Below are 17,581 nucleotides of genomic sequence, written 5' to 3'. Positions count from 1 at the left end.
GTAAGCCGGAAGAACTTCTCGCCATGTGTCAGCTCGTAGATAAAATATGACGACAAAATTACTAGCGTGCCTGCACCTTGTGGTCTAACCCGCACCGCTAAGTCCGCACCTCCTTCCAACTTCCTTCCCTCTTTTCTCCTCCTTGCATTCCTTCCATGAACCAGCCTTTATTTTTTCTTGGTGTTGTTGGATACGGTATGTCATTCACTGTGCGCAGCCGAGGGGGGGGGGGGGGGGGTGATCGGAGACAGTTAAGCGGGAACTTTCCTCCGCCCGTGAGTTGACCTCGAAGAAGGAGAAATGGCGCCCCGCTCCTCTTAAATTAAGCAGCTGCTCCGCGATACATGAAACTAGCGCTCGACCGCGCTGCGCCGTAATCGCCCGCACAGGTTTACTGCCGCACGTGCGCCAACATGTCGTCTGTTTTGAGGTTGGTTTATAAATGTGCAGCGATGAGCGCTTCGAGCAGAGAAGCTTCTTTCCTTTCCTGGTGACAGAACTGCCAAGATTCTGTAATGATCGAACCTTGCTGCGCTTCGCAGTGTGTCTGCAGGTAGTTATGTACATGTAGTCGGTAGTTTGCATAACGACTATAGTTGCCTTTGCGGCAATCCTGACGCGAGTGCCCATCACGCACACGCAGCTCTCTCTCACTCTCTCTCACACACACACAAACGCACACACAACCAACCCTGTCTTGGATAAGTAACAGGAAAGCGCTAACACTCAACACGCAGTCTCTGAGAATTGTAAAAAAAGGAAAGCCTAATCCCAGAAAATTCTATATTGGACATCTGCGATTCCAAATGTACTTGCTTTTCAGCATCGACTGAAACTTGCAGGTATGACATTGTCCCATTCAGCACCTCAGCCCGAAGATTGTGTAGACTGAGACTGGTCTGTTTGAAGCACGCGACGGAATTTAGGACTAGCTGCGCCAGCGCTGAGCGGTTAGATGACCTGTGAATTGGATGATTATCGTTGTTTTTCAATCACACTGCGGTGATGAAATCCTACTCTGTGCTAGCGTATTAGTGCCGATACGCATGGCGCCTGTTCGCGCTCGCTTCGCCCTTGTCTATGTTGACACTGAGAGTATTTGACGTAGATTCGCGGTTGCTTTCAACGTCATCCACTCCTTGCTGCAGCCAAAAAAAAAAAGAAACAGTAAATAGATACAAAACAAGTCGGTAGTACACAATTATACCTTATGACATCTGAATTTCCTGGTTTCATTTTTGCGTTTTTCAGCAAACCTGGATAGAGTGTAAGCGTAAGGGAGGACACAACAACACTCTTAGATTGCGACTTCTCAAACAGTCATAATATACATTATTTTGTGAAAGAATTTGGTGAAATGTCGCACTCAGAACTGTTACATAATTTAATGTTATGTTCAAATATTCAAAGGTCACTAAGTGATTCTCTTCGTACATTTGTTGATGCGAACAGTTTAATGTTTTCTGAAAATATTAGAAGCTCACAAAATGTGCCTCCTCGTAATGTTCTTGCTGTGAACAATATGTATACATTAGTTGTAGTTTAAAGGCGCCAAAAACCACACACACAAGACAAGAGAACGGAAATTACAATGAATTACTAGTCTAACCAGAAGTTCTCTTAAATGTATACATTAGAGGCTGCCTGTCTAGCATTCTGTTCGTCACCTCTGAGGGACCTCATGACGGCGTCTTAGGTCCGGTTTTATTTTGACTTGTATTATTAACATACAAAACAACATTTCTGTCCAATTGAGACTATTTGCTGGCGATTGCGTGATCTAAAGAAAATTAATTGAAATGAAGATTAGGGTGAATTCTAAATTTTAAAAAATAACGAAATGATGTGATGATTTGTAAATAGAGATAAACTTGCAGAATTCGATGTTCATGTCGTTAACTACAAAGAGCAATACTCTTGATTACAATTATCAAATTGTAACGGGCAGCTAAGAAGGCTGGGACTTTAGCTGAAAAATAAAAGTTATCTCTCTCTCTGTCGATTTAAAGCGAGCGCGCTGGCACATCGCTAGGCTTCGAAGCGCTGAAAAACACATGCATCATTCTGCGAATTTCAGTGTTCTATCGACGTAGCATGCGTACCTTTTGCCATCAAGCTGGGATCAAACGCGAGAACTGCCTACGAACGGAACAGCAGGGGCGGCATTGCATAAGCTGTCCATTTCCCGTTGTCCATTTCGCATCCATTCGGTCCTATATCAGTGGCCACTCAAATACACCCGCGGATGTCAAACGTCTGTGGCAAGCGACCCCCCATTTGGGCGGTTGGTGACCCGATTTCACCATTGGCTGAATATCACAGCCAATGGCAGCCTGTTATTGGGTCCGGTCTCCTCTGGTGCGATGTGCCTCACCATTGGCAGCATACTGTATCCAATTTCAGCCAATGGTAAGGTCTGGTCGCCAACCACCCAATGGCCTGGGCGCTTGCCGCATACGCTTTAAATCCGCGGCTATACCCGAGTAACAACTGAGAGAGGACGGAAGGGACGCGTAATGGACAGCGGAAAATGGGCAGCTTGTAGAACACGACCCAAGTTCTTGTCTTTGTACGTAGAACCGTTGAGATACATTAGCTCAATTCTTATTAGAATGTTTACTGAACAACTCGTTTCATATTCATGTCTTGCTGCACACTTCAGAAAAAGGAAGGCTTAGGCATGCTCGCGGTTTATTCGGGCAAGGCGCAACACGCTCTTCTGCTCTTTCCTCAGGAGGCGAGTTTGGAAAGGAAAGAGCTCGTATGGTGCAACATTTTTTTTTTATTCGATGCTCTTTTATCATTACGCCGCGCTAACTGGCCATAGAAAAAAGCATGGCGGCTCTTCTGCCCACAGTGAAATATGAAAAGCATTTAGTTTGAATCCAATCATTAGGTTAATCCAGGGGAAATCACTTTCAAGCGCAGTATAAAAAGGTAATAATAAAATAACAGGACGGTTACGAGTTTGCAACGCGATTGATCCAGCTTTAGCTGCCATGTGGTCCTGAAGAAATGTAGACACATTAAATATGGCGATACATTAGAATGGAAACACTAACTACTGCGCAGCGGTGGCTTATTTGCAGGGCGTCCACGTCGTATTCGGGTGGTGCCCGGAGGTGCACCTCTAGATCCGGAGGGTGTCCGAATGGCTCTGCGGACAGCGCCCCCGTCGCCACATTTTTGGGACGAGCTAAGAATAGTTAACGCTGTAAAAGAGGAACGTTGAATTCCTGCTTTGGAACATTCGGCAATGTAAATCTCTTCGTTCGCTGTCAATAGTTATTTTGTATGTTCGGTGTCACTCAAAGTACCGCATCTCTCGTTTGGAAAACTTCATGCGATGAAGACGGGATATCCTCTCAATTACGGGTCATGCGGTGCACTTCTAGTGATCTTTATGAGTTCGTTGAAAAACTGCGGAAGCATGCGTCCGCTGAGGAGGCGGCGTTTTAGCTGCGCTTATCGCACGTCCGCACTTTCCTGCGGAAGGAAGACAAGCCGCGTGACAACAGCACGAACATGTGCCAAGGTGTGCTGCGCCATATTTGCGTCACTGAGAGCACGCACCCTTATACTTCCGGTCGTAAGGTCGTTGCGCTTCGGAGAAAAGAGGACAAGAGAGCACGCGGTTTCTCATTTCCTTTCTATGTGCTCTCCGCGGCGCCTTTGATCAACACCGAGGGTCTGTCGGAAGACGTATGGAAGGTAATGCTATCATCAGGTTTTGTAACAGCCTTTCCGAGACCTTTAGGCGATGACTCTGTTCATTTCCCATGTGACGCACGTATACGTACACGATGAAGGCTTGTGTGGACTGCCTCACGTAAGAAAGGAAGAGATAATGAGCTTTAGTACAAGGCAGCACCAGCCGTTGTTTAGATATGTCTTAGTCGTCAAGGTCAGCTGGTCCGCTAGCCAGTCAGAGGGGAGCTAAGCCAGCCGTTAGGGGATTCCAAACCAAAAATTGTTGTTTGTTCATTTGAAGCACTTCCCTTTCTCCTGTTCCGCTGCCGATTTAGCAACCACTGTTTTCCTCACTCGTGCAAGACAGCAGGGTACTAAAAAAGGTAGGATAACAGTGAATTAAGTGGGGTCGAACTCACTGATTGTAGTCAGAATTGTAGTCACTGATTGTAGTCAGAATATTCTGCACGCATTCCTGCGTGCCCTTCGCATATTTAGCGAATATCTCTGATGTAGGCGGGATGTAACTCTTAGGAAGAAAAAGCGCGTCACTTCACGCTTGCCGGTAAGAAATCAAATTTACCTGAAACTTCATCTCAGTCTCATGAGAACGCGTATGAATGCAAATTTGACGGCCACTTCCAAAGTTTTCGCAGATCGTGACCAGTAATAAATGGTAAGTGCTTGAGAACTCCAATAAGGAAGTCGCTTCTCGGCGGTAAAGGGAAATGGAAACGCCGGATAAAGAAGAGATTTCAGCCTAGAGGTCTATAGCTCTCGTGACGGCTCCCTGCAGCTTATCTTTGTGCTTGGTAAGCAAAAGTATCGGTTAAGCAGATAACGGCGCCCAAAATGCTGCCCACATGGGCCTCCTGATGAACAGGTAATTCAGAAACACGAAGTACGATCGAGCATCAAATGTGGTATTTGAGAACAAGGGTCGCCTTGTGAACGTCAAAAAATGCTTGGGAAGAGTTTGGTAATAAAATAAAATCACCATAACCTCGCTGCATTTCCTTGCTGGACGTAATGTTGAATATCGGTCGCTACATTTTTTTTACTACCTGTATTTTCTCAATGCCTTGCTTTGTTCCCAGCCGCAGAGTATGAAAGGTGCTCAGCTAGTCAAAAAATATTTTCTTTTTCTGCAAGAACGTTTAAGCAAGAGAATTGGCTATTTTTACCAACAAAAGAGCGCGAATTTTTTCAGACTAATCCGAGATGGCCGAGCGCCAGATCCCGGATATTCGAAGTTTAAAGATTATTTAAGGTCGTTACATGACACGGGAAAAAGAGGCAGAGGGTTCATTGCCTTCTCTTAAATGAACTGTCTTTCGGCACACTTGAACAAAGCTTAAAACGCGCAATACCGCCGCCTGTACGCACTACCGTCGCAGCCGGTCGATGTTCAGCAGATACATCCGTTAGCCCGTTAAAGCCATGCTAAAGCAGCTGAGCACTGAGGCCTGGTTCGCAGATGGAAGGCGGCAGACATGGAAAAAAAAAAAAAACTCAGGAGAGAGCGCGACGCCAAGCGGCCAGCCTTCGCAAGCCAAGTGCTCGTGAACCTATTCCCTCCCTTATTTTTCGCTCTCCCAGTCAGTCCCTTATGTTTTGGTGTCGGTATGTTTTAGTGCGCGCGTCTGCGCGGCCCGTGGCGCGGGAGTCAACAGCAAGGAGGTTGATCTACAGTCAGTTTGATGCCCTAGTCCGCGCATGCGCGGCTAGATATCGCCGCACACTACCACGTGGCGTGATCACACAGGGGCCGACTATCTCCTTTTCACTATATTTTTACTTTTTATGGCGGTGGCCGGACGCTTCCTCCTCAGTTTTTTTTTTCCTCCAAGGCGACAGAACACAGTGCCGCTTGGGAAACGTATAAAGTGATGAATAATTTACTTTGAATCATTTGTCGACGCACTTAGAAATTCGTGCCCGCGGCCTCAACGTAAGCGTGTTTTGCAAACGTAACTATCTGCAGCGGTGTTGTGACTCTCTGCTATGGGGAACTCGCGTTGTTGCTGGCACGCCCGTGCTCGTTATGAGCGCAGCGACGCGTGCGCCGCCTGTTATCCTTTTTGCGAAGCACCGTCCAGGCCGCTTTTTTCTTGCTTGCTGATATCTCCGAGGTCGCCGCTGCTGTTTCTCGGTTGCGCAAATTCTGGCACGTACGGTATCAAGGCGATAGTTTGAAGGGAGGAAACCTGGCGGCGTCCGTTGTTGTTACATGTGAGCGAAAAATACCGATTGGTCGAAAAGGTGGCAACGTCACACGTGTAGCGGCGGATTTGAAAAGTGTTTAAAACATTTGAAAACTGATGAATCTTGCTTGCATAATGGATGCACTGTTTTTCTCCGAAATTCCTGAAAAATTGGGTTGCGTGTTCATTACGCGGGTTGAAATACGTAGAAGGAAATTAAAGCGGTAGAGCTGGGACAAAAAGTGGGCTGATGGAATAAATTCTTCATTGCAGAGCGACCTTGATAAAATAGTAAATTGGTGTCAGCGTTGGCAAATGAATCTGAATATTAGAAAATGTAATCACGTTCATTTTTCAAATAAAAAGTTCGAACATCCTACACAATACATTGTTGAAAACATAACCATAAAAAGCGTCTCAGAGTGCAAGTACCTTGGTGTTTATTTTATGCAGACTCTTAAATGGAACACACACATACAGCAGACAATATCTAAGGCAAGTAAAATGTTTTACTTTATTCGCAGAAATTTCTAATCAGCATCAAAAGATGTTAAAGAAACACTCTATTTCTTGCACGTCAGGTCTATCCTCGATTATGCCTCCATTATTTGGGACCCATATCAGACATACTTGATTGAAGCAATAGAAAAACTCCAAAATCAGGCTGCACGCTTCGTATCCAATAATTATAACCCCTTCCAAAGTATCACTGAGATAAAATCGCTGCTGGGCTGGGAACCGTTAAACAACAGAAGAAAAAATTTGAGACTTAAATTCTTCCACCGCATCTTCTATAATCAAACAGGAATTGATAGCCGTAACTACCTTTTGGAACCAACTTACGTCTCGACTCGGCACGACCACTCCAAGAAGGTGCGCGAATACAATACTAACACAAACAGTTTTTCTAAATCATTCTTTCCACAAACTGTGAAAGACTGGAACTTGCTGACGGAAGAGTGTGTTTTAGTCTTTGATAATCGCGATTTTTACTGTCGACTGTATTCCTGACAATCTAATCCTTTCCTACTATTGTTCAAGATTTCTGTTACCTTTAATAATGTTCACTTATTGTTTTGTTTTACTTTGATGTTAACTTCGCTTAATGTTCTTGTTGCTTTTTGTGTGAAAATGAATGCGTTGTTTTGAAACTGTCTCCCCTGCGGTAATGCCTTCGAGGCGACGCAGGTATTCTGTAAATAAATAAATAAATTCGGTATGGCTCACCTTACGAATAAATCCAAACGGAATCTTCAACAAAGTTTACGAGGTCGAAAGCACATACAGCAACTTTAAGGAGAAATCTGCGCGTATAACACGCGTAGCGACCCATAATGCTGTCCAAAAAGAGCACGACCAGAATTAACTCTGGCACTGCTCACCATTCAGTGCGAAGGTTAACTGCAGCAAGCTTCATACCCAGCAATTCTGGATAAAAGCATTTTTCAGCTGAAAATCGTTTATGAACCAAATTTGTTTCATGTAGTGCAAGGTTTCACTATAACAATCAATATATGCGGAGATCACCTGGCGGCAGTCTGTTTTTTTTTTGTATTAACGTTTTTGCTATCGTCAAAAGCGTACCCCATTGGTTTTCTATGGCAGTCTTAGCTGTTCAATACGATCGATGGATACACTTAAAAAAAAAAAAAAGATTTTGCTACATATCTGAAGAATGGACCATTACCTTAAATATTTTCATAACAGTGTCTACAATTTTCCAATTTTCATAATTGTTGTTCTAGAATGTTGGACAGGCTAAAATAATTCATATGGCACATCGAAGAAAGGATCTCCTTGTGACCAGGCTTATTCTATATTGGTTCCCAGATTCTTCGCGAAACATTCTTATTGGCGGTTAGTCCCGTTAAGATATAGAAGCCTTGACATTCGACAGACGGCGTAGTTGTTTCGGCGTTCAAAAAAATGGGCGCCTGCTTGGATTCACTACCATCATCAGCAGACTGCAGTCCAAGATAATGGGTGTTTTTATTACGAGAGAGAAAAATGAGTTTTTCCTCCTTGGCAGCCAAAGTAGGGGACGCGTTCCTCATGCGAGCATCTTCATTACGCGAGTAAATTTCTCTAAAGAGTTGTTCTGGTCGAACCGCTCGCAGTGCGCACACCTTAGCTTGAGTGTATTTGTGTTGCCCATTGAAAATCAGACTCGGGTTATTTTAGGAACGCAGAAACGCAGGAACAGCGCTGATCCTGCGTTTGCGTGGGAAGCATACTCTGAAGGCGCAGGCTTTAAGCCGTGGGGTTGTGATAATCAGACGTGCGTGTTATTCTGTCAGTGGCGAGTTTAGAAACTTGCTGCTGCCGTCTTGTGCGCGCTAATTGTACAAGGTCTTCACCGTGCATTAGGTTGGCACATCAGGCTTCTTTGGCTCGTTCAGGATGGCGGCACTGTTGTCAGCTCATAGTTCCCCGTGCTCTGGCCTTCGTTGCTCGCAGAACGATAACAATTCACAACACCTACACATGACACTGCCAATGCTACCTGACCCTACTATATCATGTAGAAAGTCAAAGCTTTGAACCACAGTGTTAAATTATATAACATTTGCTTGCAGTAGCTTTGTCGATGGGGCTAATTTTATGCTTTCGAAATTAGTCATCTCGTTTGGTTTAATTATGCTTCTGTTTATTGGTGTCTTCGCGCTCATAGATAATTGGCAGCCCCTGGGAACTCATTCAGAACAGTGAGGTCTTCAGCGAGCATTAGTTTAATAACAGGGAATCTAATGGTCTTCAGATGTGGCATACTGACCAAATTTCCAGCCGAGTACAGGTGTTTCTAACTCACAAATAGGTTACAAACACAAACCAATCGTTTGATAGCTTTATTTTCACGGGGACGAAACAGCGCAGAAAAGACACAGGCAAAAAGAAAAGAACCCAATGAGAGCTGAGCTATAAACGTCGCAGCAAAATACTATATTATGATTATAATCACTGAAGGCAACAGATGGAAGCTTGGAGTGCTGCGTTCTTAAACTAGATATTCTAAATGCCGTATTTTTAATGCGTTTTCTATGGCGCTATATTTTGTCTCACTGCTTGAGCGGCACTGAAGGAAAAAAAAAAAGAAAATGCTACCTGCTTTGCGAACTGTTATATAGAGGGGTGCAATGGATGCCAGAACGAATTCCTTTAGTGGTTTCATTTCGTGAGTGCTGAAGACTCATGAAGAGGTTGTCATCTCCGCGCTTTTTTTTCACTGCTACAGAAGCGCCTGTACGACACCAAGTTCAGGCATTCCCACAGTTTTTACATGAATCGATCACTTGCGTAACAGTTTTGAACTGGCTGTTACACCAAAAAGTGAAGTTTGAACACTGGAGTTTTAATTTAAACGAAAGAATTTCAGTCGATCGCATGGCATTCGGAAATGAGCAGCCGCCGAACTGCAAGCCATGGGTGAAGGACGTGACAATGAGCGGGAATCGAACTTCGGCGTCGCTTTGGCACGTTGAGTCTTGGCAGAAGACAGAGCGGGCAGAAGCTGCTACGGAAATCAAGAAACGAGCAACTGCGATTAACTGCATTCCGCGGCCGGGCTCGTAGCGTTTGTTTGCCAAAGCGCCGAACGCGGAAGCGAAATGGGCCGTCCCTTACTACCATGACATTGAAGATGGTCCCGCTCTCATGCAGTACCTGTCCACCCCGAACGCGGCAACTGTAGAAATATCCATCGTCGGCGTTCGCAGAAATGAATTCGCGGCTGTGATCTTGAGCCACCCTGGCAGTGAGAAGGTGACGACGTGAATGCCAACCGTTCCAAAGTCAGGGCAAGATGCCAACGCTAGGTCATCAATACCGTTTCTAGAAACTACTGCGAGAGGGCCTTCAGTGGCGTTCGCGCTGTCAGCTGTCATAGCGTATGCGGGCATCGTAGGACGCTTTTTCGTAAGCGCGGCACTTCTTCCGAACGGTGTGCTTCTTGTATTGAGAGGCAGGAGTCCACTTCTCAAGGCCAAGTGCATAGAGACGCGAGGGGGTGTCCGCAGCGTGTACGAGACCTCTTCCTTCCTGCTTTAGAAATAAAGGGCCGTTGTCAAGGCCAAGGCCGCGGCGCACGTAAGCGGCGCCGATGGAGGCCTGTCGGAACCCCTCTCTGTGCTAAACCCAATGCCGGGACATCCCTACGCGTCACGTAGAGCGTGTCACGCGCCAGAAATGCCAACAGCGCCAGGGCCTTCCGGAGGTATTAGTTTTAGGCGACAACGATGCATAGATAAGCGACAGAAGATAAGAAGACTGGCTGCGCCACAAGGAAGTCGGGTGTCATATAAGAGAATATGTAGTGGGCAGAGGCCGAATTGCGAAAGCGGATGGCTTCGATGTACGTGCGCTGGTCACGTACAGCAGCGGGCAGATGAGAGTCGAGCATTTAGTTCTGCGCACGCGGTGGCTGTACATGTACACTACCCGGCAAACGTACACAGCCCAAGGGGTTTGCTCGCGAGGTCTGGAGCGTGCTTCTTTATGCATCCTCAGCGACCGTAATCTCTCAAAAGAGGAATAGCTTCGCGTGCTCAATCTTCCCAAGCTTTGAACTGCTAGATATGCTAGGGTGCCGCACTAAACAGCTTAGAAACAAACTCCCTTGGGCTGTATACTTCTGACGGGTACTGTACCATCAAATTCTGACGCAGCGAGTCAGTACTGGCAGTGTGTGAGTGGAAAGAATGCTTGTTTATTTTCATCGGACAGCTTTCCAATGTGCTCTGCACGAATCGTGAGAAAATAAAAAAACGATGTCCGTCTTACGTGCATGAATGTCGGACGGCCCCTGTTTGTATGTCCACGCCGCATATGTTTCTGGCTTCGATTGATTCTTGAGCATGCGTGCCTCTTGTTGTGTCAGACGCTTTGAGAACGCGGCGATCGCTTATGCGGCGTTTACTTAACCTCCGCGCTAGGAAATTAATTTTCACACGATCTTGCTCCCCACACTTGAATAATGGCATCTGTTTCCAGTATGAGGTGTGCGTGAAGCGATATTCAGAATGATTTTTTTAGATTCCTCGCAAAAAGGGCAACGTGCGGTTCTTCACTAATTCAAAGCTGCTTTATTTTTATATTAAATTGATTTTTAAATAAATCATCACCACTGGAAGCACTATTCGAACGGGCACGATCGTTTCTCCATTCACCAATCATCGGCGCGCTCAGAGTCATATAAACCAAACCTCTCACATAGTTGCGTGGCTGCCATTAATTTGGAGGCACTTGCAAAAGCTGGTTGTTTAACGATGGCGCTTAGTAAATGCACGCTGTGCTTACGAAAGGAAATTATTTTTGTGCTCACTTGACGCTTATGCTGCAGCGTGAGTGGATATAAATGATCCCCAAGTGCTCGAAATCAATCTGGAGCTCTCCACTTTGACACCCTTTCGCCCTTCCCCTTTAACTCTAGTTTTTATCCCTTTCCTCAAGACGTAGTTGCCACATAGAGTGCGACAATTACAGCGCCTTTCCTCACTGAACTTAGCACTTTCGTTTGTTGCCTTGGTGTAGAGAAAATTGGATATAGATTTGTTTGTTTTTACAGTACACCATAAAGCCGACTGGAATTATTAAGGGAACGGTTACGGTGCAAAACAAAGGAAACAACGCAAAGGCATTAGGCGGCGGTACAGACATGGCAAGAAAGAATCGAGGGAGAAAAAACATTCTCGAATATACTTAGCCCATGTCTGTCTCTGGTTATGGCCTCTGCTAAACTGTAAATGTCGGTTAGCTACATTATGCGTCAGGAGAATTTGCTTATAGGTCCTAGCATTATCAACCAACCGGTAAATCCCAAGTATTAATCCACTTTCAATGATTACTCGCGTTTTTTTTTTTTGTCTCGAGAAGTTCTCACGTAGACGCATGATTTCGTGAAGGAGTAAATTTGCTTCTTCAGTGCGAACTAGAGTGTTCCCTTTTACATTTCGCGCATCTGTATGTGAGGTGCTTTCCTGCTTTTTTTCTGCGCCATGTACTGACTGTTGCCTCAAACTATGCGCAGCGGTGGTGGATTTCAAGACTTGCAAAACCGAAGTGAACGGGAATGGCCGCCACAACGGGTTCAGGAACTTCGAGAGCATCGATGTTGCCTGGAGGAACCTCACCTACAAGGTCAAGAAAGGAAAAGGTGTGCACCTCACGCGCTGCCCACATAGTGACATGTTGGTTCTTTTTTGTCTGGGAAACACGCGATATCAGTGCTACGTGCTCATTCTCTATGTGCCCTAGCACCTGACGTCTTTTCTCATACCATCTGGTTTCTTTCTTTTTTCATTTGCGATATCACAGTTCACTAAATAAGTTATGTTTATTTGTACTCGCCAGAGATTCTCTTCATGGGGCTCCATAGTGATCAGTATGATTTCATCAGGAACCGTGACGACCTGCTTCTCTTAATCCGCAAAGTCGAGAGCCACGTGAAAGTGCATGCAATCTGAAAATTTAGCGTACGAAATGCGAACGATAAATTACTGCTAGTATGAGACAGCTTTACAGGAACAACAGTTCTGTACACTTCACCGATTTCGTATAGTGCAAACAGCCGAGCGAAGGCAAGCGTGGCAGGGGGCGGCAGAAAGTTAGGTGGGGGGATGAGATTAAGAAGTTTGCCGGTATACGGTGACGCAGCTTGCACTGGACTAGGTTAATTGGAGAGATATAGGAGAGGTCTTTGCCCTGCAGTGGGCATAGTCAGGCTGATGATAATGATGATGACACCTAAGTTTAAAATCTAAAACTTACAGACAGACGAGCGCAAAAAAAAAATGACGGGTGATCACACGGTGTGACGCGGAAAATCTGCGCTAGCAACAGCGGTTATACATTTCGCTTTTATATTGATAACCTTCCCGTTACGTCTTTGAATTTGATTTCTCTGTCGTTTTTTTCGTACCACAGCTGCGTAGGAGTCTGGTATGTGGAGGCTTCTATAGGGTTGAGATGGGTGGTTGGTTGGTTGGTTGGTGGTTGGGTGGCTGGAGGCTTCAGACAGACATACCACAGCGTTTTCGCCGAATGAGGACTGTACTTCTGACGCAGTAAAAAGACTATGGCTGAATTCTTCTAATTTCTGGCACTAAATGGTAGCTTATTTGCTAATAAGTGTATTGTAGCGTATTTATAAGCTGCAGTGAGAGTCGAGCTCTGACGGGTACCTTCGGGACTGTTAAGAGTGCATTTGCGACCGAGGAGAGAATATTTGTGTGAATAGCGCCGACCTATATTTCCTTCCAGAGAAACCGAGAAGCTCTGCACGTGGAGCTTGAGAGAAAAAAAAAAGAGCCTGATTTAAGCATTTATTACTCAGTCAGTCTCTGGATTGAATCTACAGGATGAACAGTGTGCTAGTAAACTCGCAGAACGCAGCAAAAAAAGAGAGATACATGTTTATTGATTGTATTCATACTTTTTTAAAAGCTTGCAGTACAAACAGCAGCCGGCTTTTTACGAAGTTGTTTTGGAACAGTTCTTTCATTCTTACTTGCCCAGCACGCATACAAACCTGAAAGTACAAAGAACTGAGAACCAACAGCCATATAAGCCCAAGTGCATTGATAACTAGTTTATGAAATTTTCCTTTGACGTCAAATGGGTTTTCACGCTGCGTATAATTGCACGCTACCCAAAAGGTTATAACTATGACTGATTTTCATCTTAAGGAATGAAGGGTGTTAAAAACTTCAGTTTACACTTTTCTCGTTGTTTACCTCTTTGTGCTCTAGCCTCCAGAAACTTGGTGGACAATATGAGCGGGGAAGCTCGGTCCGGTACGTTGACGGCCATCATGGGTCCATCAGGCGCCGGCAAGACGACGCTGCTGAACCTGCTCACGGGTTTCTAGTGAGTTCTGCATGTGACGTCATTATTCAGTAGCGTCCCCAGTGCTGTGTGCGCAGATAAAGCTCTCATGCATGCATAAAATGGACCGCGAAACTATGCCATGAAGCAGTACAACTAAGCTTTGTTCTTAGCAAAGCCATTTCAGTGGGCCAAAAATATTTCAAGCGATCATTTGGATAAAAGTGAACTTTTGTACGTCGGAATTGGGATAAGAATAAAAAAAAATGCCTGCTAAAATCTTTAGCTAAGCGGTACTCGCTAGCAGACACCGTGAGTAAAGTACTATCCTCTAGAAACCCTTCCGCAGCAAACTTCCGCTCACTGAAATCTTGCTAAACGACGTGCACCAGCATTTCATTGTGGGTTATTGAGTAGATTACTGCGCGCTTTATCGCTATTACCATCATCGATACTTTTCTCACTACCGCGGAATCCGGTACCTAGTCGTCCGATCAGCAATTGTAGCATACTTCGACCATACCGCTCTTTTTTTTTCTAGACGATGATGTCCAGGCTGCGTATCAGGCAGCTCAACCCCTGTTTCCTTCTTTGACGTCTAACTGGCTCATTCAACCTGCGTTTAACCCCCCACAGTCTTGCCTTTGAGGTGGTGGCTTCATTGCAAGACTACGCTCGATTCGACGAGATGAGAAAGCCAGCCAATGAGCGTCGCTGTCTCCACTCAAAGGCGGTGCCCAATTCGAGTATTTCTCCAACTAATAGCTGACATCGTGCACGTATTCTCCATCGTGCGACCACTGCACCACGAGAATTTTTCGGCATCATGGTTCAGGGTTCAAATCAGCCACTTCTTTCAGCATTTGGATGCGTCTGGTCGCAATATTACCGAATGAAGGTTTATTTTCAGTTTCTGTGTATGCACAGAAGATAAAATAGTACCATTGAGAAAGTGCAGCAATACGGTGAATTCCTTTCCGTCGTTTCATGGCATACAGCGTCATAATGTAATGTGCAGCCAGACAATGCGCTATAGTGCTGATGCAGCTGCATTCACGCGTTCAAGCGCGCTGCGGTCTTGAACACTCGTTGATGCATCAGGCTGGGCAGAAAAATGAGAGCCAAACGCATTGATAGATTGTGAAAAAGAAACAAAGTGATCGCGTGCAATTAATAAAGCAGGGTATCTAATGCATTTGTTGATCGCTTTGCTACGGCTGGTGGCTTCAACCGTTTCTTCTCAACTACCTGTTACGTGGCTGACATTCCTCCAACCTACGTCCCAGTTCGCCCGAGGAAGATGCCCGCGTCGCATATGCCCTCTGTTGGTGTAGCGCGATGCGAAAGCGGATTCCTTTGTTTGACGACACGTCACGGTCGTATTGTCCGTTTGATGGATTCGCGACCCCGTGGCAACCGTCATGCGGTATGGGGAGCGCGCCGCGGACTGCGCATTCTGCTGACGTGCATTCTTTAGAGAGCGAGTGTGCCGTGCCGTCGCTGCGGAGCGAATGCCCATTTGTCCTCCTCGTCGCTCCGTATGCTCGCAGTAACCCGCTTCCTGCTTGTCGAGAGCACGTCACACTCGCCGCACGCGGAGAAGGGTTAAGCCTGTCGAGGAGAGTACGCGCTGACCGCGTGACCTATAGGGACACGACATCACCGCCGGCCAGCAGACAACCAAAGTGAAGGACTTACTACACACCACATCAAAGCTCGCAACGTAGTGAACCGAATTCCTTCTTTCGTCAGTACTGACTTAGAGAGTTTTAGCGAAGCGGAGGCTTTGTTATGTAGACTCTTGGGCACCAGCCGGGTGTTTGCTGCGCATGGACAATGCCTTGTGCTCTTCTCCACCTGACTACTGCCCATGCTGAACGAGCACCTGGCTGATCGTGTATACATCTACGTTAGTATACGTTCCGTTACACTAAAACTCTCTAAATTCTTCGCTCATTATATTGCCTGGCTGAATAAAAATCTAAGTGATTTTGCTGCCTCGTGTTCTTTTTCAGCGAAGAACAGTTTCATCGTGGCTTGCTTGTTCACTGCACCTTGGCTCTCTTCAACGTTGTCTTTTGTTTCGTGCTTAGTCGCTGTATTGTGGTGTCTCTCTTTTGTATGGCGCCTTCCTTTATTTTTCTACGTCGTACGAGCGACGTGACCTCGCTGCCGGCTCGCGTCCGGCGTGTACGAGTACGGTGCCGCATGCAGCCAGACACCCACGCCAGTGTGCGCACGTACGAAGTCATTAGAAGAAAAGGCGAACTGATCTCAGACGACATTCAACTTTCCACAGCACGCACAACCGCTCTTGTTCGCTGAGAGGCTAGAAGCAATGCTATTTAACGACAACAACGGCAACAGCAATAAATAATAATTATAATGATAAGTTTTACTATTTACGTCAAAGCTGCATGTCACGTCTCCAGAGGCGAAAGAAGTTAGAATTACTAGCGCAGCTGATAGCTGTTCGCCTGCAACAAAGTTATTTCGTCACATCTACCTATATTACCGTTCCATACTTATATCATATTTTATCAAGAACAAATGCGTAATATGTTCGCGTAAAATGGCAACCGCGTGGTAGTTGTACGCCCTACTTGTCAAGTAGAAGCGTATAAACACAACGACGCATTGTATGAACTGTATAGAGCGCATTATCAAGGGAAATTCACAGAGATTGTTCGTAACGTGTCCGTACGTAACAGCGATCCTGGACTGCTTGCTGCCTTAGCAATTAATTCGTTGTCGATCTCGAATGACCAGAACATGGGGCCAATCACGACATCCCGTTGCCTCAGCTCTAGTTTTGTCGATGACGTATTGACCAAAGTTACCGGCACCGACCACTGAGGAACCGATGTCTGAGTCTCGCCCCCGAGTTGTACACCCTTTTCGACGGCCACAATCATTCATCGCCGTCGTCATCACCATCTTAACCATTGTCATCATCATCAGCTAGACTACGTACACTGCAGGACAAATACCACTATCATTGACCTTCGATCAGCCCTGTCCTACACCAGTCCCGGTTTTCGCATACCGCCAAACTTCGTAATCACATTTCTGCAGCTGACTCTACCGGCTTCTGCTTCGGCTACGATTTCCCTTGGCCTTGAGTCCACTCCCTTACCCCATCATACTATCGGTAATCAGTTCTCGGCATTCCATTCCGCGCAGTCGGCGACAGGTTGCAAGTCGTGCGAAGAAGCAAGTAGCAGCGGCGTAACATTAACACGCGGCACTGTGTACGGAACTGTTTGCGTAGAGTAGCTGTTGACAAATGAATACGTCGGTACAGCTTGAAGGAACAGCAGCAGTGGGTTCAAACTCTCTAGATTTTCGCTGCAGTCGAATTCTTCTTAAGGTTAATCGCAAAATGCAGCTGTACATTAGTTTGTCCTCGAGAAAATATTGCCATAGAGCACAACTGTCTCTGCGTAAGCATTAAATGAAGCGCGCGATGTGTGTGAATTCAAACAATATATAACAGGCGTCCCACCTAACTTGACCAAGGCTGCAGATGATCTGAGCTTCCGGTGGCTCAAACCTCATGTAACTGTGTCTTTACGGTCTTGTGGTCAGTCATCATACATGTTTAATTTTCTTTGGTATTAAAAAATTGTCAAGCTATATTTACACATCTTGAGATGTGTTTAGTACAGTCTAGGTAATGAGTTAAGTGCGATCCAAGATATGCACCATGCGAACTGCGGCCATTGTTAGCACTTACAACTGGCATGAGAACCCAATTCTTACTTTAAGCTACCTGAAGAGTCACTCAGTGAAATCAAGTCTGGATACTCTGCCCATGTGTGAACGTTTCATGACAAAATCTGCGTTTCAATGTAATTCGTCTCCTTTAG

At 45.7% G+C, this 17,581-nt stretch overlaps 1 protein-coding gene across 1 annotated transcript in view; it reads left to right on the top strand.

The window, feature by feature from the left end:
• Window positions 1-17,581, top strand: part of LOC149340707 (ATP-binding cassette sub-family G member 1-like) — a 61,295-nt gene that overhangs the window by 18,464 nt on the left and 25,250 nt on the right. Inside the window, exons 2-3 of the mRNA XM_089549536.1 lie at window positions 11,917-12,042; window positions 13,637-13,754. Of these exons, the coding sequence (XP_089405662.1) occupies window positions 11,917-12,042; window positions 13,637-13,754 (244 nt within the window). The remainder of the gene's footprint in view (window positions 1-11,916; window positions 12,043-13,636; window positions 13,755-17,581) is intronic.

Source organism: Amblyomma mixtum, chromosome 6 (assembly GCF_055824585.1).
Source record: "Amblyomma mixtum isolate Tamu chromosome 6, ASM5582458v1, whole genome shotgun sequence".
NCBI classification, from domain to species: domain Eukaryota; kingdom Metazoa; phylum Arthropoda; class Arachnida; order Ixodida; family Ixodidae; genus Amblyomma; species Amblyomma mixtum.
This window is presented reverse-complemented; position numbering and strand designations above follow the sequence as displayed.